The sequence below is a fragment of the Bufo gargarizans genome, chromosome 2, assembly GCF_014858855.1.
Source record: "Bufo gargarizans isolate SCDJY-AF-19 chromosome 2, ASM1485885v1, whole genome shotgun sequence".
Taxonomy (NCBI): domain Eukaryota; kingdom Metazoa; phylum Chordata; class Amphibia; order Anura; family Bufonidae; genus Bufo; species Bufo gargarizans.
In genome coordinates, this window is record NC_058081.1 from 136,503,450 (window position 1) to 136,531,041 (window position 27,592).

Genomic DNA, 27,592 nt, shown 5'->3' on the forward strand with positions numbered 1-27,592 from the left:
GGTGAGCTAGTGCAAATTGTAGCCTCTTTTTCCTATTTGTAGTGGAGATGAGTGGTACCCGGTGGGGTCTTCTGCTGTTGTAGCCAGGGCCGGCCTTTGGGGTGTGCGGGCTGTGCGGCCGCACAGGGCGCCATAGCAACAGGGGCGCTCGGCGGCCGACACAGCCCGCCGAACTCTAAGTGAAGACTGTCTACTATACTACTATTATATTTTGTTGCTTTGCTTGCCGCCGCCCGCTGCGGCCCGCCAGCTATCTATTCTACAGGAACAGGCGCATGATGAAGTCAGACTCACACCGTGACACACCGCACCGTCACTCACGCCATGGTCCGGACTAAGAGACTGAGTGAGGAGGGGGCGGGGCCCACGGCTGCTCTGCGCTCCGCTCTGCTGCCTGTCTCTTAACAGAGCGGAGCAGACCAGACTGGTTGCTGGAGTGTGACGCAGGCCGCAGCTGCCGCACAGGCAGAGAGAAGAAGGAGGCGGAGCGAGCGCCAGCAGCAGCCACAACAGGGAGTGAGACTCCTCAGTGTCCAGTCCACAGACAGCACAGCAGATGTATGTATTAGCATTGTTTTAAAACTTTTATGATTGCCAGGCCTCTAAGAAAAGGGGAGGGGGCTATTACCTAATATTTTATGGGAATTGGGAATTTAAATGATGTCTCCTTTGCTAGCAGGTGGAAATTTGCCACTTGCCAGACGTCCAGGTGAGCCCAGATCGGACATGTATCTGCAGCACCGCATGCACGGCTCATCCTCTCACCTGAGGGGGTAGGATACCATCTTGCTTCCTCCAGGAGATTGTTGGAGTGGGGCTGCCTAGCGCTCTACAGTACAGCCGGGCGGTGTCCCCTTCTGACCTCTGTACCTATTATTGTAGTAAAGAGAAACTTTTATATGTTACTTCTGGCCTAGTTCTCAAATCACCTTTTCACTGCACCGATCCCCAGGAAGCAACAGTCTGAGAGAGTACACCATAACACAACATCTCATCAGGGCCACTACCACTTCCATCCTCTGCACTGGCTACCTAGGGGCTCACTGCATATGTATTATATAATTCATTTTTTCAATGTTTTGAAGGACCTTATTAAACCATAAAAAACTGCTAATTAAATAAAGTTCATATTGCTTTTGATGAATCACAGCTATGAGAACAGAAAAGTGACTTAAGATGAAGGGGTAATTAATTGACAGCCTGGTCAGATAACACAACTGGGTATGTGTATTGGTGCATCAAACAATACAAGAAGAAAATACATTTACTTGAAAATTACATTTACTAATGTAACATATAAGCCAGCTGACAACATTCTTGTCAACATTTCTCTACATGTAAAATCAAAACCTTAAAATGAATTTCACATAAACCATTTAGCTATTTTCAAATTGCAGAATTTGTACAAAATGTATTTTGCTGGTTGTCTTCACAAGTAGGCTGCATCTACTGGGAGAACAGAGGACACCATCTCTCTACAAGACTATTTACTAGTAGCATGCTGTAGGGCATGATTTAATTAATGTTTATCACACATCCAAGTGTTTTGGTAAATCAGAGTTTTAGTATATCCTTAGTGATCTCAGGGGCAGCTGCTGCCAAGGCCATTTGTCCTCAAGTCCAAGTTGTTTGAATAGCCATTGTAAGACTGAAACACTTGCATCTCCTGGTTCAAAACGATCATCTTTTTAGCACGAAAGGATGACATTGAGCAACGGAATGACCCCGTAACAGAGGAGCTTGTGTCAGTGTCTGATGTCCTTCTTCTTCCACAATAGCGCTGAAGGTTTTTCCGAAAGTGTATTGTAAAAAGTCCATAAGTGATGGGATCTAGACAAGCATTGACAAGGCCAAAGATGAAGAGAATGTGTGTGAGGGACTGAGAAACCTTCTCTTCCATGGTCTCAGGATAGAACCAGTACCACAAGCCCAGGAGATAGTAAGGGGTCCAGCAGATGATGAAGGAGCTAACAATTACTATGCTCATCTTTAGAGTCCTCATCCGTGCTTTGGGTATGTTATTCTTGGAGCGTCGGAGGTAAACCTCTTTAGAAGACACTAGAATAAAATAAAAAACATTTTGTTCTTATAGTTTTGAGATACTTATTACCTAATATTACAAATGTAATTGGACGCAGTGTCAGAATTGGACAATATGGACCAAACAGTGAAATTAATTTGTAGAGTGGGCCCTCAATCTATTAACATTTCCACAAATTACATTTTAAATAACACTGTTCTCATTGTGTAGACATCTCATATATCATTAATACATTCTATATATTATTTGTGAATTAGAACAGTACACATTTGCATCATTTACTTAGTGGCCCCTAGAAGCAGGTGATTAGGTTCTCTTCTGCTTGAATTTTGGAGCCTATTATTTTGTTCGGTACTACTAATTGTTCCTTATATTTGGGCACCTTTTCGATGCCTTTAGGTAAAACATTACTATTCTGTTTGATTACTATGAGCTCTAGGGGTATATAAGCCCTTGGTTGTGGGGTATATAATATTTATACTACGCAATGCACCCTTGTGCAGGATCAGTCTATGGGCTCCTTGCTTTTCTCATAGGAATGATTGGATAGTGACAGAGCTGTGACATTCACCCCCCTTTAGCACTGAGTGCGGATGAATGCCCTTTTGGTTATGCATAGCCATGTTTGCATATCAGGCACCTGAACTAAGGGCCCTGCTATTTAGGGAATGGGAGGAATGAAAGTTACCACCAGTAGAATCAGTGGAGCAGCACCAAGTGGGAGAGAGCCAAAGATTTAAATTAAAGGTCCTCTTTATCTGTATCTGCTTCCCAAGGATCAATGTTCCATCTTTTTCTCAATAGGAAAAGCTTCCCTATACTTCTTCCTGGACCTTTCAAACAGTTACAATTAAAGTTCATTGACTTTGGAGTGTGGTAATAAGAAACAAGTCCCACTGTGATCTCGATCTTCAGTATGACAATTAAAGTAGATCCTGCTTTTGAAAGCAGAAGAAAACTGTATAGCAAATGACTGAGCTATAAACGGAAAGATGTCACACGGTTCATGCACGCGATGATTCAGTTCTCATTGAAGAGGTACAAATGCTTTAAAGGGGTTGTCTCATCATAGACAATGAGGGCATATCGCTAGGATATGCCCTCATTGTCTTATAGGTGCAGGTCCCACTACTGGGACCCGCACATTTATCGGGAACGGACCCCCGCAAGGTGGTGGCTGGAGGACTGTGGTCCGGCCCCCACCAAGCTGGCTCCCCCTAGACGTGAATGGGAGAGCACCGAGCATGACCGGCTATCTCTCCCATTCACCTCTATGGGCTCAACGGAAATAGCTGAGCCAGCCCTTGGCTATTTTCGCCGGCCCCATAGAAAATGAATATTGGGCGGCTGCGCAAGCACAGTGCGCCCTCTTTCACTTTGGGGGCTCCGTTCTCTATATAGGTGCAGGTTACAGCGGTGGGATCCACATCTATAAGACAATGGGGACATATCCCAGCGCTATGCCCCCGTTGTCTGTCATATCAGTGCAGCAGAAGTGTAAGGTCAATAAAGAGACATATCTAAAATCTGTTCATCTTTTTATATAGATGTAATTTGTCAAAGTGGATGTAATTTACCAAGAGTGGAGTTATTGTTCAGAAGTGAAGCAAGTGAACTATCGACAATCTTACACACTTAATCACAATCAAATTTTCAAAGTGTGCAGTTTACCCCTCCAATAATAAAAACCTTGGAGTGAAAATAATATTAGACTGTTAGGTAAATGAAATCTCTGCACAAAGTCCATTCTTATTGCTCTTTTTGATCTCATGCTATATGTGAATATAAGACAGCATAAAATATCACTCTGTGCCTGCAACAGGGCCGTTTCTTGGGGTCAGAAGGGGGGGGGGGGGGCGCGCCGGCAGGGCACAGCAGGAGATGAGCGCTGCGCTTCCATTGTGGAAGCGCTCACTCATCTCTATAGTCATCTGTATCGCCGTCCTCAGGCGATACAAATGTCTGTGCTGCGGCAGCCGGCAGGGGAGGCAGAGGTGTGTCCCCTCCCTGCTCCTCTGATAGGCTGCCAGCACTAGGCCGGCAGCCTATTAGAGGCCGGTGCAGGCGGCGCGATGACATCATCGCGCCGCCTGAGCCAGCGAGGGACACAGGCCAGAAGAGGCCTGCATTGCATCCTGGAGGAGGTAAGTATAAGTTATTTTTTATATATATATATATATATATATATATATATGTACAAATTATAATAACGGCACATAAGGGGGGCAACTGGGCTGGCACAGACATAAGGGGGACTACTGGCACATAAGGGGGGCTGTTGGCACATAAGGGGGGCTGTTGGCACATAAGGGGGGCTACTGGCACATAAGGGGAGCTACTGGCACATAGGAGGGGCTACTGGCACATGATAGGAGGACTACTGGAACATGATAGGGGTACTACTGGCACATAAGCGGGGCTACTGGCACATAAGGGGGCTACTGGCACATAAGGGGGGCTACTGGCACATAAGGGGGGCTACTGGCACATGATAGGGGGACTACTGGCACATAAGGGGGGCTACTGGCACATAAGGGGGACTACTGGCACATAAGGGGGGCTACTGGCACATAAGGGGGCTACTGGCACATGATAGGGGGCTACTGGCACATAAGGAGGGCTACTGGCACTTGATAGGGGGGCTACTGGCACATAAGGGGGGCTTCTGGCACATAAGGGGGGCTACTGGCAAATGATAGGGGGCTACTGGCACATGATAGGACGCTAATGGCACATAAGGGGACTTCTGGCACTTGATAGGGGGGCGACTGGCACATAAGGGGGCTACTGGCACATGATAGGGGAGCACTCTGGCTACTAGCACATGATGGTGGGGGGCTCTTATTACTGGCACATGATTGGAGGGCATCTATGGGGGCACATCTTACTGGCACATGATTAGGGGGCATCTATGGGGGCACATCTTACTGGCACATTATTGGGTGGCACTATAGGGGCATCTACTGAGGCTAAAAAGAAGGGGTATTTTATATGGGGGGCTCTGTATAGGGGCAATTTATACTGGGACACATTATGGTGGGTACTATGGGGAAGAGGGGAGAGGAGCACTATGGGGTCATCTACGGGGGCACTAAGAAGGGGTATTTTATATTGGCACATTATGGGAACATTAGCTCAACTGGGGGCATTACAAGGGGGTATGTTTATCACATTATAAGGATAATTATTTCTACTGGAGGGGGGGCATTATGGTGGGCTTTATTACTCCCCCATGGTATGACCCCCTAGTAGCAGCACCAGCCTCTCCCTGCTCTGCTATCCCTCTGCCCCTTCTCCAAATCCTTATTATGAAATCTTTCTCATTAGGATAAATCACAACATCAGCTCCACCAAGCCCGCGGCCAAAGTGTTGAAGTGGTCTCCGGGATCCCCAAGGGCCAAGCAAAGTAATTGTAAGTTTTCATGTGGAGTATGTTTATGTTATACACATATAGCCTACACTGTGCCCCACAATATACAGTACACCTCTACACTGTGTAGGGGTTATACTGTTTATTGTACAGCATGACACAGAGGTTATATTGTCCGGCATGGTGTAACCTCCATACATTTTATGTACAGTATACAGTAATCCGCCTTGCCATCTATGCTTTGAATCTGGTTTTATATGTTACTTGTTTTTTGTATATTTACTTGCATGTGCCAGTTGAGACCTGCTGTGATTGGGTTTTAGTTAGTTATTAAATGCTAACATGAGTTTTTTGGTTTTGCACATTATTGATGATTGTATTTCATGACTACTCTTCTAAGGGTATTGCCTTCCTTTATACTGCAGTTCTCCTGTACCACTCTGTCTGCGACTTTTAGCAGTTTAAAGGGGTTGTCCCACTTCATTAAATAGGGTTTAACTAATTCATTTCCCCCCACTGAACATATCCTCCTATATATGTCATTTTCAAAAAGTTCGCATTCGTCCTAAAAAAGGTTCTATGAGAACCCTTTGTTTATTATTGTCTCCCATGGATACGGCCTCATCTCGCCGGCCGCATCCATATGCCGCGCCTGCGCACCACAGCCGAAGACATTCATCGGCCAGCCTCTTCAGTATTACGAGAACGCGCACGTCCGCGCATGCGCAGTATATCCAGCGCGTCTGAGATAGAGCTGCGCATGCGTGGGCATCCGAACAGTTCGGGCGAGTCAGCGGAGTGAGCGGACGGACGTCAGAGGAACGGGATACTATTTCCTAAAAGGTAAGTATAATATCTACTGGCCCACTAATCCACCAACGATTATTGAATACTGGGCAACACCTGGGGGGCAACTATATGCTATATATGGACACCTGGGGGCAACTCTATGCTATATATGGACACCTGGGGGCAACTCTATGCTATGTATGGACACCTGGGGGCAACTCTATGCTATGTATGGACACCTGGGGGCAACTCTATGCTATGTATGGACACCTGGGGGCAACTCTATGCTATATATGGACACCTGGGGGCAACTGTATGCTATGTATGGACACCTGGGGGCAACTGTATGCTATGTATGGACACCTGGGGGCAACTCTATGCTATCTATGGACACCTGGGGGCAACTCTATGCTATATATAGACACCTGGGGGCAACTGTATGCTATGTATGGACACCTGGGGGCAACTCTATGCTATCTATGGACACCTGGGGGCAACTCTATGCTATATATGGACACCTGGGGGCAACTGTATGCTATGTATGGACACCTGGGGGCAACTCTATGCTATGTATGGACACCTGGGGGCAACTCTATGCTATATATGGACACCTGGGGGCAACTCTATGCTATGTATGGACACCTGGGGGCAACTCTATGCTATGTATGGACACCTGGGGGCAACTCTATGCTATGTATGGACACCTGGGGGCAACTCTATGCTATATATGGACACCTGGGGGCAACTCTATGCTATCTATGGACACCTGGGGGCAACTCTATGCTATATATGGACACCTGGGGGCAACTGTATGCTATGTATGGACACCTGGGGGCAACTCTATGCTATGTATGGACACCTGGGGGCAACTCTATGCTATATATGGACACCTGGGGGCAACTCTATGCTATGTATGGACACCTGGGGGCAACTCTATGCTATGTATGGACACCTGGGGGCAACTCTATGCTATGTATGGACACTGGGGGCAACTATATGAATTTTATGCAGACTGGGGGCAACTATATTATATGAATGGACACTGGGGGCAACTATATGAATTTTATGCAGACTGGGGGCAACTATATTATATGTATGGACACTGGGGGCAACTATATGAATTTTATGCAGACTGGGGGCAACTATATTATATCTATGGACACTGGGGGCAACTATATTATATGAATGGACACTGGGGGCAACTATATGAATTTTATGCAGACTGGGGGCAACTATATTATATCTATGGACAGCAGGGATAACAGGGATATGTAGCAGAGCTAGGTATGCGCTGGTACATTCTCAGTGATCGAAGAGGTGGGGATTATCAATATATGTCATATAAAGAATGGTGGAGAGATATTACAGGTGTAGGACTGAGATAACAGGGATATGTAGCAGAGCTAGGTATGCGCAGGTACATTCTCAGTGATCGGTGAGGTGGGGATTATCAATATATGTCATATAAAGAATGGTGGAGAGATATTACAGGTGTAGGACTGAGATAACAGGGATATGTAGCAGAGCTAGGTATGCGCAGGTACATTCTCAGTGATCGGTGAGGTGGGGATTATCAATATATGTCATATAAAGAATGGTGGAGAGATATTACAGGTGTAGGACTGAGATAACAGGGATATGTAGCAGAGCTAGGTATGCGCTGGTACATTCTCAGTGATTGGTGAGGTGGGGATTATCAATATATGGCATATAAAGAATGGTGGAGAGATAGTACAGGTGTAGGACTGACATAAAATGGATATGTAGCAGAGCTAGGTATGCGCTGGTACATTCTCAGTGATTGGTGAGGTGGGGATTATCAATATATGGCATATAAAGAATGGTGGAGAGATAGTACAGGTGTAGGACTGAGATAACAGGGATATGTAGCAGAGCTAGGTATGCGCTGGTACATTCTCAGTGATTGGTGAGGTGGGGATTATCAATATATGGCATATAAAGAATGGTGGAGAGATAGTACAGGTGTAGGACTGACATAAAATGGATATGTAGCAGAGCTAGGTATGCGCTGGTACATTCTCAGTGATTGGTGAGGTGGGGATTATCAATATATGGCATATAAAGTATGGTGGAGAGATAGTACAGGTGTAGGACTGACATAAAATGGATATGTAGCAGAGCTAGGTATGCGCTGGTACATTCTCAGTGATTGGTGAGGTGGGGATTATCAATATATGGCATATAAAGAATGGTGGAGAGATAGTACAGGTGTAGGACTGACATAAAATGGATATGTAGCAGAGCTAGGTATGCGCTGGTACATTCTCAGTGATTGGTGAGGTGGGGATTATCAATATATGGCATATAAAGAATGGTGGAGAGATAGTACAGGTGTAGGACTGACATAAAATGGATATGTAGCAGAGCTAGGTATGCGCTGGTACATTCTCAGTGATTGGTGAGGTGGGGATTATCAATATATGTCATATAAAGAATGGTGAAGAGATAGGGTAATACACTGATATGTGGCCGAGTTCCATATAAGCTGGGTAATAGGTCAGTGATAATATCAGACACCGGGAAAGCTGGGTAATAAGTCTATAAGACTTATTACCCAGCTTTCCCGGTATCAGATATTATCACTGACTTATTACCCAGCTTTCCCGGTATCAGATATTATCACTGACTTATTACCCAGCTTTCCCGGTGTACAATATTATTACAGACTTATTACCCAGCTTTCCCGGTGAACAATATTATCACTGACTTATTACCCAGCTTTCCCGGTGTACAATATTGTACACCGGGAAAGCTGGGTAATAAGTCAGTGATAATATTGTACACCGGGAAAGCTGGGTAATAAGTCAGTGATAATATCTGATACCGGGAAAGCTGGGTAATAAGTCAGTGATAATATCTGATACCGGGAAAGCTGGGTAATAAGTCAGTGATAATATCTGATACCGGGAAAGCTGGGTAATAAGTCAGTGATAATATCTGATACCGGGAAAGCTGGGTAATAAGTCAGTGATAATATCTGATACCGGGAAAGCTGGGTAATAAGTCAGTGATAATATTGTACACCGGGAAAGCTGGGTAATAAGTCTGTAATAATATTGTACACCGGGAAAGCTGGGTAATAAGTCAGTGAATATATCTATCTATATCTAGCACAGATCATATGGCTACTAGCTAACATGCATTTATGCTGTAGTGATTTATTGTTTTTGCTGCACAGAATGGGTTTGTAACACAGGTTTTATGTGTAAGTGTATTAGAATGCAGGACAGCCACAAGTTACTCCATTAGTTCACTAGCATTGGTCAGTGGTCACTGAGTGATTCCCCAGCAGGGGGAGGGGCTTTACATACTCTGCAGGCTCCATGTGGATGACTCATCCACATGAACGAGCACGGACTGAGCTCTGAGGGTGAGTCATGAGGAGGCGTGGCCTTCACTCAACTGCCTGAGAAGCAGGAAGTTATCAGGACATCTACTGCTGGTAAGATTGAAACAGCAAAGTGGGACAACCCCTTTAAGCAGTAATTTATGATTTTGTTTTGCTCTCAATAAATCTTGTGTTAAGCATAAAAAAATAAAATAAAATAAATATATATATGGTGAGACGGTTGCAAGTACTCTTCTGATATGATTTCATCGAGCAGATGGGGGGGGGGGGGGGGGGGTTTTTGGACACTCGCCCTGAGAGAAATTTTACCTAGAAACTGCACTGGCCTCCAAAAATGTTGTTTTTTACAACAGTATGTACACAAAAAATCTGCGATATCCTGTGTTTTTCACGCAGCCAAAAATTTTTTATTCAAGCATTATAGAAGATGTAGATCTACATGTGTAAGATACAAATAATGGGGGAAATTTATCAAAACTGCAGCAAAGGAAAAATGGCTTAGTTGCGCCTAGCAGTCAATAAGATTCCACCTTTCATTATTCAAAACTCCTTTTTTAAATGAAAGGCTCAATCTGAGTCAGCTTTCCTTTTGATAAATGTTACCTTGTAGGGAAGATTTATCAAAACTGGTGTAAAGCAGAACTGGCTTAGTTGCCCATAGCAACCAATCAGCTTCCCCCTTTCATTTATCAGAGCTCCTTTGGAAAATGAAAGGAGAAATCTGATTGGTTGCTATCGGCAACTAGGCCAGTTTTCATTTACACGAGTTTTGATAAATCTTCCCCAATTTGTTTATCTTCTATGATGCTTAATTCTGAATACTAAAACATCTGGATCAATTAACAGGATAACAGACTGAACTGGATGGACACATGTCTTTTTTACAGCCTTATAAACTATGTTACTATCTTAGTATCATATTAGGCACTGAGGCCCAAATAGAACATATATTTTAGACAAGCCTCGCAGCTGCCCTGCATCCAGATAGACAGTCCCGAATTTCAGTCTCTGTGCCACGGTCGGGGACAGCTGCTGTTTGTCTTAACTTCAACTGTATCTGTGTCCTCAACTGTATCTGTGTCCTCACATGTATCTATGTCAGCTCTCTGCTCCACCATTCCCCTGCCATCAATAGTCCAGCATAGGTAGGCAAGATGCAGTGACATCATTGCGCCTGCAGCACTAAACCACAGACAGCACACACCACGGGAACGTGGAGTAGGTGAGTATTCAGTCTGGAGCAGGGGCATTGCTAGGTTAAAACATTCAGGGCCTGGGCCCCTGATGTTTTGTCCCAGGCCCCGAATGTACTGCCTGCCAGATAGATCCAACTGTATTGCCATCCTCAGGACGGCAATACAATTGAATCTAATGCCTTGCAAGAGCTGAAGGACCTTTGATGGATCATGTCATCACAGTCCATGTGATCAGTTCTAAATGCATTAGCTGAAAAGGACCTGTGATGATGTCACCATCATGTGACGAGTGCAGGAGAGGACGGCTCAGCAGTGAAGAGAAGTCCTGGGAAGAAGCTGTGGTGAGGTAAGTGAAGGGGTAGATTACTGTTAGAGGCAGAGCAATGTTGGGAGTTGTAGTTATTTAACTGGGACTGTATGTTAGGGCTGAAGCTATTTACATGGGACAGTGGGGTGGAGTGATGTTATTTAAATGGGACTGTTTGTTGAAGGTGGCTGGGGAGGGGGTGATATTATTTACGTGGGACTTTATTTTGGAGGGGGCTGTAGATAGAGAGGGATGTTATTTACATGGGACTGTATATTGGAAGGGGCTGGAGAGATGGTGTGATGGTATTTACATGGGACTCTATGGCGAAGGAGGGAAATAATATTATTTACATGGGACTGTATGGTGGTGGGGCTGAGGAATTACAATTTCTGAGGACAGTAAACGGAGGAATATAACTACAGGGGGCACTGCGGAGGGCATTATAAATACTTGGGCACTTCAGGTTGAGCATTATAACAGTAGGGGGTATTATAAATACTGGGGGCACTATGCGGACATTTTAAATCCAGGGGACATTAAGCGTTCTTATTACTACTGGGGGCTCTATAGGAGGGACCTATAGATCCACATTATTTCTATTAAGAGCATTATGGTGGGCCTTATTACTACTGAGGGGTCTGTAGAGAGCTTTGTTACCACTGGGATAACAATAGGGGGCCTTATTTCTACTAAAGGCTCTGTAAGGACATTATTAATACCAGAGGGCTCTTCTACTAATGGAGGCACTATCACTGTTGGGGGCAGTATTACTAATGAGGGCATTCTAGAAGGAAATTACTATTGGTGAGACTATGAGGAGTACTATTACTATGGGGGCACTCATTTTTCTTCAGGATAGTATTTGGGGGTAGAGAAAAGTGAGGAAGCTAACATGTCTGTGTTACACACTCTGCAGAGACGAGGCGCGGCTGAGAGAAGTTGTCCGGACCGAATGGAGAAGAATGATGACAGGGAAGATCTACATCAGAGGAGATGTCACCTGGGAGGCACTGGATATAAAAGGTACGTGCTGATGTATAGCTGTATAGCAAGTACAGTAAAATGTCTTCAGTGCTAGTGTTTGCAGGGGGGGGGGGGGGGGGGAGGGGGGAGATTGGTTGACTTCACGAATTGGGCAATATTTATTCGGGATTGATCTTTTGAGACCCTAGCAATGCCCCTGGTCTGGAGGTAATAGAGGGACATCACTCTGTGTGGCGGACTTAAGTCAGCATAATACTGTGTGCGGGCACTTAAGGAGCATTACTTTGTGTAGGGACCATTTAAGGGTACATCATATGGTGGGGGAGCAAGTATGGGGCCATGACACTGTGTTGGGGTTACTTAAGGAGGCAGCATACTGTGTGGTGAACACAAAGGGATAATTCTGCTGTATTTGGGGCACTTATAGGAACATTCTATGGTAAGGGTGGCACTTTCAGTCACCGTAATGTGTGGGGGGCACTTGGGGGCATCATTCTGTGTGGGGAGGCACTGTGGGGCATCATACTCTGTTGGGGGCACTAAAGTGGTATCTTACTATGTGGAAACACTAAAGGAGCATCAAAATGGGTCAGGGGCATGTATAGATAGAAAATTGACGGGTTGAGGCATGAGGTTTCTGCAATGCGATATCTGCATTCTGAAACATTGAGAGATTTTTTTTTTTTTTATTTTTTTTTTTTTAATGCCATTGTGGTTTTCCCACTATAGACATGTATGGCATATACACAGGAGAATGGTCACAGTAGTTTCAGCTGTTTCCGTAACTGTTATAGAACTGAATGTGAACAATTGCACACATGCATGGCCAACTCTTGATTCCACCTCCACTTCATACCAGGTGGAACAAGAGTTTGGGGGCTGTTGTTCTCACAATTGGCAGTGCTCTGTGGATACGGATAGATGCTGAAACCCCTTTAATTTAGCTAGAACCAGAGCAAACAGAATAAATTTAAATCTCAAGGGCCTCAAGATCTGTAAATAGGAAATAATGAAGAAACGTCATACATTTTAGCTTATAACGTTAATGTTCTCCTCTAAGCATAGTACTCACGTGTTTCCTTGCTCATGCGCTTGGAGATCTCCAGTAGAATTCTTGAGTAACAGGATATCATGATCAGAAGAGGAAGCAGGAAGAGACACACAAAGCTCACCATGTTGTAGGTGGTTTCCTGCCAGTGCTCCTGGAAACTACCTCTGGTGGTGCACTGCGTGAAGTTCTGTGGTTCAGTGATTGTTACAGTATGAAACAGAAAGAGCTGAAGGTAAAAGGGAAAGTGACAAATGACTTGTTTTATCTGTAATACAAACCTACTGGAAAAAGAGCTCCAAAAGACAAGAAGACCAAAAGAAAAGAAGAAACCTTTACAGCAAAAACACTCAATGTTGGGTTGAGACAAAGGGTAGGTGGCAAGGCAGAGACCTAGGTATATCCCCTGTCTAGGAAGAACTGAATGCATTTCACATAGGAGAAAATAGTCGGCACTCACTCAATTTTGCACGTTGCACGGGATAGGAAAAAATCCACGAATATTCAAAGAAGAATCCCAGCAGTCGTGTCTTCTCAATCAATTGAATATTTTTATTTCAACAAAGAAATGTCCACAATCCTGGACGCGTTTCGGCTAGCATGCCTTCATCAACAGGTACAGATATACATAATGATCTAGTTTATATAAGAGAATATACTCCTCCCCTTATGGAAACCTCACCTACTCCCATTATCCATACAGATGATGGGAGGGGTCCATAATTAACAAAGAAACACCCATCATTAACACTTTAAATGGGTCTGTGTCTCAGACTAAATTTCACAATAACATATATATATAAAGAAACAATTCAAAACGTATGCATATATAGATACTTTTATGCCATATATTGCCAGGTATTTGATCCCTCACCGAATATTAGAAGTCTGAAAAAATAAAAGTAAATATAAAAATGTAAGTATAATATTAACTTACTAAATATGCATAATCTCATAATCCCTATTGAGGCCTCTGGGATATAAGGTATCCAATGTATGGATCCAATATGCCTCTCTGCGCAACAGCAACTTCTTCAGATCACCTCCTCTCCTAGGTCTTTTGACCTGTTCCAGTATTTGAAACCTCAACTGTGCTATCCCATGTTTGCACTGTTCAAAATGAAATGGGATAGGTAACAATAAGTTTTTAGTACGGATAGTGGATTTATGTTTCCCAATGCGATCCCTAATCGTCTGTGTAGTCTCCCCAATATATAATAAGCCACAAGGGCATTTTATCAAATATATCACATTAGTGGATTCACATGTGAAAAAACCTTCAATCGAAAAAGGGCGTCCACTGTGGGGATGAAAAAATGTAGAACCTCTGAAAATATGGGAACATTGGGAACAGTGCAAACATGGGAACGTGCCCTTACGTTGTGTCGCTAATACTGATTGTTTCAGAGTCTTTTTTATACTCCCAATATCTGAATGTACCAATTTATCCCTGTAACTAGAGTTCTTCTTGTTACATATCAATGGTAAATTTTTAAACTCATCAATAGTAGGATAAGCCTTCTGCAACAGAGGCCAATGTTTCCGAATAATATTGTCCAATCTCTGGTTAAAGGGATGAAATTTATGTACTAATGCTACTCTGGATGATACATCTCTAAATGGTTTATCAGATTCAGTGAGTTTCATTTGTGTTTGATTCAGGATAGAACGGGGGTAACCCCTTTGTTCAAACCTGCTGAGTCATCTCATTCATCCTGACATGTTGCATGTCAGGGTCAGATACAATATGCTGCACTCGCTGATACTGAGATTTAGGGATAGCTTTTTTCAATGCTGGTGGATGAGAGCTTGTGAAATGGAGAATGCTGTTCCTATCCGTATCCTTCCTGAATAAATCTGTCGATAATCTACCATGTTGATCCTTTATCACCAACGTGTCCAGAAAGCTCACTTTTTCACTATCCTGAACCAATGTAAATTTCAAACCCTCATATGCATGGTTAAGGTGGTCAAGGAAGGTCAAAAGGGTCTCATGTGGCCCTGCCCATATGCAAAAAATGTGGTCAATAAATCTTTTCCAAATAAGGATATTATTAGAAAACCATGCGGTATTATATATTTTTAATTCCTCAAATTGCGACATATATGCATTTGCATAGGGCGGGGCCACATTCGACCCCATCGCGGTTCCCCGCCTCTGTAGGAAGAAGTCATCTTCAAACATAAAATAGTTTTCATATAGTACCAATTTCAATAACTGTAACAAAAATTCCTGTTCATCAGTAGTGTAATGACTTCCACCTAATAATGATCTCACTGCTTCAACACCAGTAGCGTGATCTATAGAGGTGTACAGACTTACCACGTCTATAGTCACTAAGAGACTATCAGGTGGAACTGTTTCCAATTCGGCTATTGTGTTGAGAAAATGCTGTGTATCAGATAGAAATGATCTTGTATCTTTAATCAAAGGAGTCAAGGCCTTTTCCAACACAATAGCCAAAGGTGATAATATAGAGCCCACAGAGGCCACAATTGGTCGCCCTGGGGGGTCAATTAAGGTCTTATGCACTTTAGGCAAAATATAGAAAACAGGGGTAATCGGTGCATGATTAATCAAAAAAGTATGTAATTTTCCATCAATAACCCCTAGGGATAAATATTGATTAGCTATAAGCATAATTTTATCTTTAATGCGAAACACCGGATCCCCTGATAATTTCATATACGTATCTTCATCTGAAAGTTGGCGCATTACTTCTGCAACATATTTTTCCCGATCCATAAGAACAATAGCCCCTTCTTATGGATTGGGAAAAATATGTTGCAGAAGTAATGCGCCAACTTTCAGATGAAGATACGTATATGAAATTATCAGGGGATCCGGTGTTTCGCATTAAAGATAAAATTATGCTTATAGCTAATCAATATTTATCCCTAGGGGTTATTGATGGAAAATTACATACTTTTTTGATTAATCATACACCGATTACCCCTGTTTTCTATATTTTGCCTAAAGTGCATAAGACCTTAATTGACCCCCCAGGGCGACCAATTGTGGCCTCTGTGGGCTCTATATTATCACCTTTGGCTATTGTGTTGGAAAAGGCCTTGACTCCTTTGATTAAAGATACAAGATCATTTCTATCTGATACACAGCATTTTCTCAACACAATAGCCGAATTGGAAACAGTTCCACCTGATAGTCTCTTAGTGACTATAGACGTGGTAAGTCTGTACACCTCTATAGATCACGCTACTGGTGTTGAAGCAGTGAGATCATTATTAGGTGGAAGTCATTACACTACTGATGAACAGGAATTTTTGTTACAGTTATTGAAATTGGTACTATATGAAAACTATTTTATGTTTGAAGATGACTTCTTCCTACAGAGGCGGGGAACCGCGATGGGGTCGAATGTGGCCCCGCCCTATGCAAATGCATATATGTCGCAATTTGAGGAATTAAAAATATATAATACCGCATGGTTTTCTAATAATATCCTTATTTGGAAAAGATTTATTGACCACATTTTTTGCATATGGGCGGGGCCACATGAGACCCTTTTGACCTTCCTTGACCACCTTAACCATGCATATGAGGGTTTGAAATTTACATTGGTTCAGGATAGTGAAAAAGTGAGCTTTCTGGACACGTTGGTGATAAAGGATCAACATGGTAGATTATCGACAGATTTATTCAGGAAGGATACGGATAGGAACAGCATTCTCCATTTCACAAGCTCTCATCCACCAGCATTGAAAAAAGCTATCCCTAAATCTCAGTATCAGCGAGTGCAGCGCATTGTATCTGATCCTGACATGCAACATGTCAGGATGAATGAGATGACTCAGTGGTTTGAACAAAGGGGTTACCCCCGTTCTATCCTGAATCAAACACAAATGAAACTCACTGAATCTGATAAACCATTTAGAGATGTATCATTCAGAGTAGCATTAGTACATAAATTTCATCCCTTTAACCAGAGATTGGACAATATTATTCGGAAACATTGGCCTCTGTTGCAGAAGGCTTATCCTACTATTGATGAGTTTAAAAATTTACCATTGATATGTAACAAGAAGAACTCTAGTTACAGGGATAAATTGGTACATTCAGATATTGGGAGTATAAAAAAGACTCTGAAACAATCAGTATTAGCGACACAACGTAAGGGCACGTTCCGATGTTTGCACTGTTCCCAATGTTCCCATATTATCAGAGGTTCTAAATTTTTTCATCCCCACAGTGGACGCCCTTTTTCGATTGAAGGTTTTTTCACATGTGAATCCACTAATGTGATATATTTGATAAAATGCCCTTGTGGCTTATTATATATTGGGGAGACTACACAGACGATTAGGGATCGCATTGGGAAACATAAATCCACTATCCGTACTAAAAACTTATTGTTACCTATCCCATTTCATTTTGAACAGTGCAAACATGGGATAGCACAGTTGAGGTTTCAAATACTGGAACAGGTCAAAAGACCTAGGAGAGGAGGTGATCTGAAGAAGTTGCTGTTGCGCAGAGAGGCATATTGGATCCATACATTGGATACCTTATATCCCAGAGGCCTCAATAGGGATTATGAGATTATGCATATTTAGTAAGTTAATATTATACTTACATTTTTATATTTACTTTTATTTTTTCAGACTTCTAATATTCGGTGAGGGATCAAATACCTGGCAATATATGGCATAAAAGTATCTATATATGCATACGTTTTGAATTGTTTCTTTATATATATATGTTATTGTGAAATTTAGTCTGAGACACAGACCCATTTAAAGTGTTAATGATGGGTGTTTCTTCGTTAATTATGGACCCCTCCCATCATCTGTGTGGATAATGGGAGTAGGTGAGGTTTCCATAAGGGGAGGAGTATATTCTCTTATATAAACTAGATCATTATGTATATCTGTACCTGTTGATGAAGGCATGCTAGCCGAAACGCGTCCAGGATTGTGGACATTTCTTTGTTGAAATAAAAATATTCAATTGATTGAGAAGACACGACTGCTGGGATTCTTCTTTGCATTTCACATAGGACCTGCCACCTCTCCTGACATGTCTGATTTAGTACATACAGTACAGTACATATCCCATGTAATGACAATTCTGGAGTATATATTCTTATGACTATGTCGTGCTGTTCCTCAATTATTCCTGCAGATTTGCTAAACACTTGTAAAGCTCCTCTGTTATCTCTGTTAACTTCTACTTACATCTACAGCTTTAAAGGGGTATTTTGGTTACAGTATATGAAGACATCCCCTATCCGAAGGTCCTACCACTGAGACCCCCCCCCCCCCCACCATGAAAACGGGGACCCTATACCTCGTGGAGCCGCCTGAAATAAACAGAGTGGCAAGTTGGGCATGCGCTCAGCCACACCATTAATTTCTATGGGAGTTAAGGTGATAGCCAAGCCCTCTACTCTGCTGTCTCCAAAATTCCCATAGAAATGAATTGAGTGGTTGTGTGCATGTCCACAGGGTACAGGGTCCCTGTTCTTGTGATAGGTTGAGGTCCTACCACTGGGGCTCCCATTGATCATGAGAATGGAGGCCCTGTATTTTGTGGAGCTTCTCACAATGAGCAGAGCAGCTGGCTGAGCATGCACTCATGCACATTAGTTTCTGAGTTAGAAGAGTAATGTGAATAGGGGATAACTTCATGTAACCAGAATACCCCTTTAACTTTAGATTGACTTGTCATTTCATAGAGCAGAGCAAACTGCTGCCTTTCACAAATACCATTACAGACTTGATTTTCAATATCTGCCAGGGTGGCTTGGTTGATTTAGAGAGTTCCATACAGCGTGCCACAAATCAATTGATATCTACACCAAGCAGCCATATGATGAGCTTAGACAGGAATGACACATGGTTTGGAGAAGAATGGTAGAAAACACTGCGGACATAATGAATCCTCTGGGTTCTGTATACTAATACTGCCAGTGCGGTGCGGAGAGGCAGGCAGCCCGGACAATCATGTGTTCCCTGCCCTGGATTGCTCTACAACCACTTTACATTTTGATCAGGCATTCATGACTCCCACACACCTTATACAATGACAGCAGGGATCTCATTTATTTTTTTTAAACCCCCATTCTTTTTCATACGAACGAATGAAATAATTTCCTATAACGGTTATAAACATCGGAGAACAGTGCTATAATCATAGAGTGCTGCCCTATGTAAAATGAACTGACAGTTCTTCCCCAAAACATTTTTACTTTGTTTCAAAATGATTGAAAAAGGTTTTATTAACAGAAAAGGTCTCACATGTTTGATTTTAGTTCATTCATTAGAGGTAAGTCTGTAACAGAACAATAATGTGTTCTTTTTTGTAATTACTGCATTTATTCATTTTTAAAAACTTCCCTTGGTGGCCATATTGGAAGCAAACACTTCTTTTATTGATGCCCTGTATAGACAGCACAGCAGAGTATGCATGCTTTATGGCAGCTGCAACGAAAAGGATTTAAAGGGGACCTGTCACCACTCCTGACATGTCCTTTTAGTAAATAATTGTATTGAAATGAATTATAATTCTGGAACATTTATTCTTATGATTATGTTTTGCCATTCTTGTTCTATTCTTGCTAGAAGTTTATGGACAAAGGACCAGAAGGGTGTTACCAGTTTGGGGGAGGAGGGTCCCTGCACAGTATGTCAACTGGCATCACCCATCTGTACCTTTATGTATATACTTCTAGCAGGAATAAGAGAAGAACAGCACAACATGGAGTTATAAGGAAAGATTATCCAGAATTGTAATTGCATGGGGAATTAAAGAAGCTACTAAAACCGACAAATCAAGAGAGGTTATCTGTTCTCTTTAATTGTTCAGGGACCTATCACAGACTATTACAATCTCCAGTCCTATGTGTGTGTATAGTGTTACTATCCTGCTTTATCTAGGCCTCCTCTAGGTACTACAGATCTGTCATTAAATGCCCCACCATCAACTGACACTTTCCAGTCTACACAGCAAAGCTGAGAAGTGAGCTGCAGACGGACTGGAAATGTCAGACTATTGTGTATGCTCAAGTGGCAAGGGGGAAACTAGAATATTTTAACATTTCTTTCATTAGGTTAGTCACATATATCCCCTTGCAAAAACCAAAAAACAACACATTAAATGCAGAATTTGCAAAGAAAAAGCTTTATTATAAAAAGCTGATTTAAATAATATATATTATTTCTGAATATTTTTTTTTCAATACACTGAAATAAGTCTTAAATATATAGAATACATAGAACATGTCCTATTATTGCCCACAAATCAAGTTCCGTGGCTCTATTAAAGTCAATGGGTCCGCAAAAAAAAATTGAATGCATCCGTATGTCTTCCGTATCCGATCCATTTTTCTATTGAAAATTTTATGCCCAGACCAATTTTTCTATGTACTTACTGTTTAAACATTACTGCATGCTTCCGTTTCCATTTGCGATCTGCAAAACCAAACGGCAAAACAGAACGGAAGCGAAACGGAAACACGATTGAAGCAAAAAAAAAACGGAAAAACAGATACGTTTAAAACCATACGGTCGTGTGCAGGAGGCCTTACAAGGAGAACTGTAAGACTCAGCTGTCATTGTATTCATAAATCTGCAAGCGGAATTACACAGGAATGGAATACAAATGCTTCATAAGTGTTTTTTTCTATGAGGGCTACAAGTATTTACAGTTGTGTTCAAAATAATAGCAGTGTGTTTAAAAAAGTGAATAAAGCTCAAAATCCTTCTAATAGCTTTATTTCCATATACACACAAATGCATTGGGAACACTGCACATTTTTTTTCCCAAATCAAAACATGAAGAAAAAGATATCAAATTTGTGTTGTTCCTCTAAGCAAATTGAAGAAAAGGGAATATCTTCTCTACAAACTCAAACATTTACTATATAAACTGAAAAATGTTTGAAGATTTTGCTTTCCTTTGAATCACTTAACTAATATTTAGTTGTATAACCGCTGTTTCTGAGAACTGCTGTACATCTGTGTTGCATGGAGTCAACCAACTTCTGGCACCTGTGACAGGTATTCCAGCCCAGGATGATTGGGCTACATTCCACAGTTCTTCTCTATTTCTTGGTTTTGCTTAAGAAACTGCGTTTTTGATGTCACCCCACAAGTTTTCTATTGGATTAAGATCCAGGGATTGGGCTGGCCACTCCATAACGTCAATCTTGTTGGTCTAGAACCAAGATGTTGCACGTTTACTGGTGTGTTTGGGGTCGTTGTCTTGTTGGAACACCCATTTCAAGGGCATTTCCTCTTCAGCATAAGGCAGCATGACCTCTTCAAGTATTCTTCATGATCCATGATCCCTAGTATGCGATAAATAGGCCCAACACCGTAGTATGAGAAACATCACCATATCATGATGCTTGCGCCACCATATATTACTGTCTTCACAGTGTACTGTGAATTAAGTGTTTGGGGGTCATCTGACAAACTGTCTCCGGCCACTAGACCCCAAAAGAACAATCTTACTTTCATCAGTGCACAAAATATTGCGCCATTTCTCTTTAGGCCAGTCAATGTGCTCTTTGGCAAATTGTAACCTCTTCAGCACATGTCTTTTTTTCAACAGTGGGACTTTGCGGGGGCATCTTGCAGAAAGCTTAGCTTCACATAGGCGTCTTCTAATTGCAACAGTACTCACAGGTAACTTTAGACCTTCTTTTATCTTCCTGGAGCTGATTGCTGGCTGAGTCCTTGCCATTTTGGCTATTCTTCTATCGATTCAAATGGTAGATTTTCACTTTCTTCCATGTCTTTCAGGTTTTGGTTGCCATTTTAAAGCATTTAAGATCATTTAAGCTGAGCAGCCTATCATTTTCTGCACTTCTTTATATGTTTTCCCCTCTCCAATCAACTTTTTAATCAAGGTACGCTGTTTCTCTGAACAATGTCTGGAACGACCCATTTTCCTCCGAATTTCAGAGAGAAATGCACTGTAACCAGCATGTACATTTGCTGCCGTCCTTCCTTAAATAAGGGCAGTAATTGCCAGTTGTATTTCACAGAATGAATGACCTCACTCATTGAACTCCCCACTGCTATTATTTTGAACATGCCCCTTACACAGAATCAGCAGAATGCATGGCATGACTGTTGGGTCTGTTGGATTTCTATTACTCTATTACACCTGCTAGTAAATTATTTTCCATGCAGAAATATAATTTCTACCAAAAACAGTGATTGATCAGGTTAGTGATGTCTGACTGCTATTATTTTGAACACAACTGTAATGTAAATACATGTCAGAAGAGATGACAGATCGTCTTCAAAAACTATATTTTCATTATAATTTCAGCCATTAATTCCAGAGCTCTGCACATCAGAAAAAGGGTTTCAGTACATAAGATTACACAAACGACTCATAAAATGACTGAGTGACAGACTGGTACAGAGGAAGAAAGGACCCTGTTATAGCAAATCATGCATAACATGTACAGTATGTGTGTACAAATCTTTCTTTAAGTTATAAATATATATATATACAGTACAGACCAAAAGTTTGGACACACCTTCTCATTCAAAGAGTTTTCTTTATTTTCATGACTATGAAAATTGTAGATTCACACTGAAGGCATCAAAACTATGAATTAACACGTGGAATTATATACATAACAAAGAAGTGTGAAACAACTGAAAATATGTCATATTCTAGGTTCTTCAAAGTAGTCACCTTTTGCTTTGATTACTGCTTTGCACATTCTTGGCATTCTCTTGATGAGCTTCAAGAGGTAGTCACCTGAAATGGTCTTCCAACAGTCTTGAAGGAGTTCCCAGAGATGCTTAGCACTTGTTGGCCCTTTTGCCTTCACTCTGCGGTCCAGCTCACCCCAAACCATCTCGATTGGGTTCAGGTCCGGTGACTGGAGGCCAGGTCACCTGGCGCAGCACCCCATCACTCTCCTTCATGGTCAAATAGCCCTTACACAGCCTGGAGGTGTGTTTGGGGTCATTGTCCTGTTGAAAAATAAATGATGGTCCAACTAAACGCAAACCGGATGTAATAGCATGCCGCTGCAAGATGCTGTGGTACCCATGCTGGTTCAGTATGCCTTCAATTTTGAATAAATCCCCAACAGTGTCACCAGCAAAGCACCCCCACACCATCACACCTCCTCCTCCATGCTTCACGGTGGGAACCAGGCATGTAGAGTCCATCCATTCACCTTTTCTGCGTTGCACAAAGACACGGTGGTTGGAACCAAAGATCTCAAATTTGGACTCATCAGACCAAAGAACAGATTTCCACTGGTCTAATGTCCATTCCTTGTGTTCTTTAGCTCAAACAAGTCTCTTCTGCTTGTTGCCTGTCCTTAGCAGTGGTTTCCTGGCAGATATTCTACCATGAAGGCCTGATTCACACAGTCTCCTCTTAACAGTTGTTCTAGAGATGTGACTGCTGCTAGAACTCCGTGTGGCATTGACCTGGTCTCTAATCTGAGCTGCTGTTAACCTGCGATTTCTGAGGCTGGTGACTCGGATGAACTTATCCTCCGCAGCAGAGGTGACTCTTGGTCTTCCTTTCCTGGGGCGGTCCGCATATCAGCCAGTTTCTTTGTAGCGCTTGATGGTTTTTGTGACTGCACATGGGGACACTTTCAAAGTTTTCCCAATTTTTCGGACTGACTAACCTTCATTTCTTAAAGTAATGATGGCCACTCGTTTTTCTTTACTTAGCTGCTTTTTTCTTGCCATAATACAAATTGTAACAGTCTATTCAGTAGGACTATCAGCTGTGTATCCACCTGACTTCTCCACAACGCAACTGATGGTCCCAACCCCATTTATAAGGCAAGAAATCCCACTTATTAAATCTGACAGGGCACACCTGTGAAGTGAAAACCATTTCAGGTGACTACCTCTTGAAGCTCATCAAGAGAATGCCAAGAGTGTGCAAAGCAGTAATCAAAGCAAAAGGTGGCTACTTTGAAGAACCTAGAATATGACATATTTTCAGTTGTTTCACACTTTTTTGTTATGTATATAATTCCACATGTGTTAATTCATAGTTTTGATCCCTTCAGTGTGAATCTACAATTTTCATAGTCATGAAAATAAAGAAAACTCTTTGAATGAGAAGGTGTGTCCAAACTTTTGGTCTGTACTGTATATATATATATATATATATCAACAATTTTTTAAAACTGCACGGTTCACTTTATTATATACACTTTATGTACACATATTATGATGAATTACTATTGAATGTATCACCGATGTACTGCTACTGAAGTTGATATGCACGGCAATATATGGAGTTAATTATATGAATTGTAGTCCACCCATGAATGGGAGTGCACTAGTACTCCATTGGCTGATAATGGATTGTGTCATGCTGTAGAGCTGTATTTATTTTTGCACTATGCACTTTTTTGTTCACTTGACTTGAAAATGGTCCTGTGAGAGGACCGAAACGTTGTCTGACATGTGTGAATAAATTTCACTTTTTTACTTAAAGGAGTGCTGCGGACTTTCCTTCTCTACTAATTTTGTCCCATATCGAGGGACCACCGCGTGCACCTGCATTATTATATGCACTAAAGGGAGTGCTGCCTGAATCTCTTTATGGATCTTTTCTCTATATATATATATATGTATATATATATATATATATATATATACACAGTCCTGATCAAAAGTTTAAGACCACTTGAAAAATGGCAAAAAATCATATTTAGCATGGCTGGATCTTAACAAGGTTCTAAGTAGAGATTCAACATGCAACAAGAAGAAATGAGAGTGAGACAAAACATTTTTTGAGCATTCAATTTAATGAAAACAACAAATAAACTGAAAGGGGCTGTTTTTCAGCTGATCAAAAGTTTAGGACCACACCTCCAAAAAAAACTAAACCCCCCCAAAACAGAAATCCAACTTTCAAACATGAACTCAGTAATGAGTAGCTCCGCCGCTATTATTTATCACTCAAAAAATTGATGCAAGCGTTTCCATGAGGTGAGTGGGATCATTTCTCCAAGTGGTGAAGACGGCTGCATGAAGGCCATCTACTGTCTGGAACTGTTGTCCATTTTTGTAGACTTCCCTTGCCATCCATCCCCAAAGGTTCTCAATTGGATTTAGATCAGGGGAACACGCAGGATGGGCCAAAAGAGTGATGTTATTCTCCTGGAAGAAGTCTCTTGTCCTGCAGGCATTATGTACTGTAGCGTTGTCCTGTTGAAAAACCCAGTCGTTACCACACAGACGAGGGCCCTCAGTCATGAGGAATGCTCTCTGCAACATCTGGACATAGCTAGCGGCCGTTTGACGCCCCTGCACTTCCTGAGGCTCCATTGTTCCACTGAAGGAAAAAGCACCCCAGATCATTATGGCGCCCCCTCCACTGAGATCTCTCAGATTGTTGCCTCTTTTAAGGAAGGCATAGTTATTGTGGAAGGAGATCTTAACATTGCTATCAACCCCCAAATCGACTCATCTTCACATAAGTCAACCCACTCAGTACGTTCTCTGAAGTTCATTAGTGACATTTTCTGGAACCTCCATCTGGTGGATGTCTGGCGCACACTATACCCAGATACACCAGATTATACTTTCTTCTCACATGTTTATAATACTTACCACCACATTGATTATATCTTCATCTCCAAAGAGCATCTCCAGCTCTGTCCTGAAGCTAAAATAGGTTCCATCCACATCTCAGACCATGCCCCAGTTTTCCTCACGGTACTTTCCCCTGCGCATAAACCTACCTGTTTTAATTGGCGCCTCAATGAATCCATTTTAGGTGACCCCGAAACGATCAGAAAAGTAGATTTATTATTGGATGAATATTTTGTATTGAATGCCCTCCCTTCCCTCTCACCCCAGATTCTTTGGGATGCACACAAACCCTTCATAAGGGGTGAACTTATCAGTATAGGATCACACTTGAAAAAACTCAGAGAGAGAAACATTGAAATTCTCCTCTCCAAGATAAAAAAGTTGGAGTCGCTTCACAAACGCTTCTTATCCGAACCCCACCTCCTTTCTAAAGCGAGAGCTGAACTGAAAGCTCTACTGCAAACTAAATCTGCCAAATACTACCTTAACTCGCAACACAAGTTCTTCGCGCATGGGGGCAAAGCAACTACATTTCTGGTGAACAGAATTAAAACCAGAAGGGCGGAAAACTACCTACACCAACTTTCCTCTCCCAATGGTACCCCCATTTTTGCGTCTTCCCAAATTGCCAAGAAATTTAGGGACTTTTATGAATCGCTATATAATCTCCCTTCTTCCCCTTCCCCCGATTCTCATTCCTCTCTTGTCTCTGCGTTCCTCGATTCGACTGCCCCCCCTTTACTCTCCGAACCCCAAAAACGCTCGCTAGCGGTTCCTTTCACTATAGATGAGCTTTCCTCAGCCTTATCCCAGATGCCCCAAGGAAAAAGACCTGGACCTGACGGCCTTCCAGCCTCCTACTACAAAATCTTCAGAGGGGGTGATCTGTGGATGGCACATTCAGAACGGATCCGATCAAGCGCAAGTGTGAAAGTAGCCTTAATAAGAATTCTGGAGAACTTTCTTAGACCTTTGCCCTAGAGCATTCATTCCTGGAGGAGCATAAATATAGTGACAACTGGGTTTTACATTTTCCGTTTAGCGTGTGTCCCTCTACAGACTGACACTCTGACCACTGCCTGGGCACCGTTAGACACCCACGACCCATTGGCAAGGGGAATGGGAACCCAGTCATCAATGTATTTATACACCTTCAGGCACAATAGAAAATGAACAACCAGGGTTTAAAATAAAAGATGATCCAGAATTATTTAATGGTGACTTCAATCATTACTAAAACCCCCCTATCTGAGAGCTGACACAACCTACTGTACTGTACAAGTACTATAGTGTGGCCCCTACCACCATTTATCCAGGGCCTATAAGCAAGCATGCTTTCGGTTACTTTGATGATCATTAAATAAAATGGCAGAGGTTCATACCTGCGGTAATGATAGTAGGATGCTCATTAGCCAAGCGGCGGATAACATTATCTTGTTCTTCTTCTTGGCATCATTTATGGCTAGCGGGTTGAGGATGGCAGACTGACGGTCAACACTGATCACCACAGTCACAAAAGCACAAGAATACATGGACAGGAGCTTGAGAAACATGAGGATTCTGCAGACTATGTCTCCTGCCTGCCACTGCACAGTGATATTCCAAATGGCATCCAGAGGCATGACAATAAATGTAACTAGGAGATCTGCGGTGGTCAGGTTAAGGATCAAGATTCGGACGTGTGACCTCTTCTTTCTGCTGGTTCTGGCAGCTGCCCATAGAGCAGCCAAGTTGCAGGAGGCCGAGAGAGTGAAAATAACGAAGGTGATGATGACTCGGGCCTTGGCAGCTGGAGTGAAGGTGGGGAGCTGGAGGTGAGTATGAGTTCCATTAGGGGAGGATGTGTTCATATCACATGAGTTGCTGAGCCATGGTCCACTGATACAGCTTCTGCTGCCAGCTTCCTTTGTGATGTTCAT

The 27,592-nt window shown here is 42.3% G+C and overlaps 1 protein-coding gene across 1 annotated transcript; it reads right to left on the bottom strand.

Annotated features, from left to right (window-relative positions):
• Positions 1–1,582: 1,582 nt before the first annotated feature.
• LOC122925698 (gonadotropin-releasing hormone II receptor-like) lies at positions 1,583–27,592 on the bottom strand. Its single transcript, XM_044277043.1, has 3 exons — positions 27,056–27,592; positions 13,134–13,338; positions 1,583–2,058 (listed from the first exon to the last, which is right to left on the bottom strand). The coding sequence occupies exons 1-3, from the start codon at positions 27,590–27,592 to the stop codon at positions 1,583–1,585; spliced, it is 1,218 nt and encodes a 405-aa protein (XP_044132978.1).

Coding starts and splice junctions, on each gene's coding strand:
- LOC122925698 (XM_044277043.1), bottom strand. CDS start 27,592: ATGAACATCACAAAGGAAGCTGGCAGCAGAAGCTGTATCAGTGGACCA. Junction 13,339..27,055: donor TCCTACTATCATTACCGCAG/GTATGAACCTCT, acceptor TTTTACCTTCAG/CTCTTTCTGTTTCATACTGT. Junction 2,059..13,133: donor GCGCATGAGCAAGGAAACAC/GTGAGTACTATG, acceptor ATTTTATTCTAG/TGTCTTCTAAAGAGGTTTAC.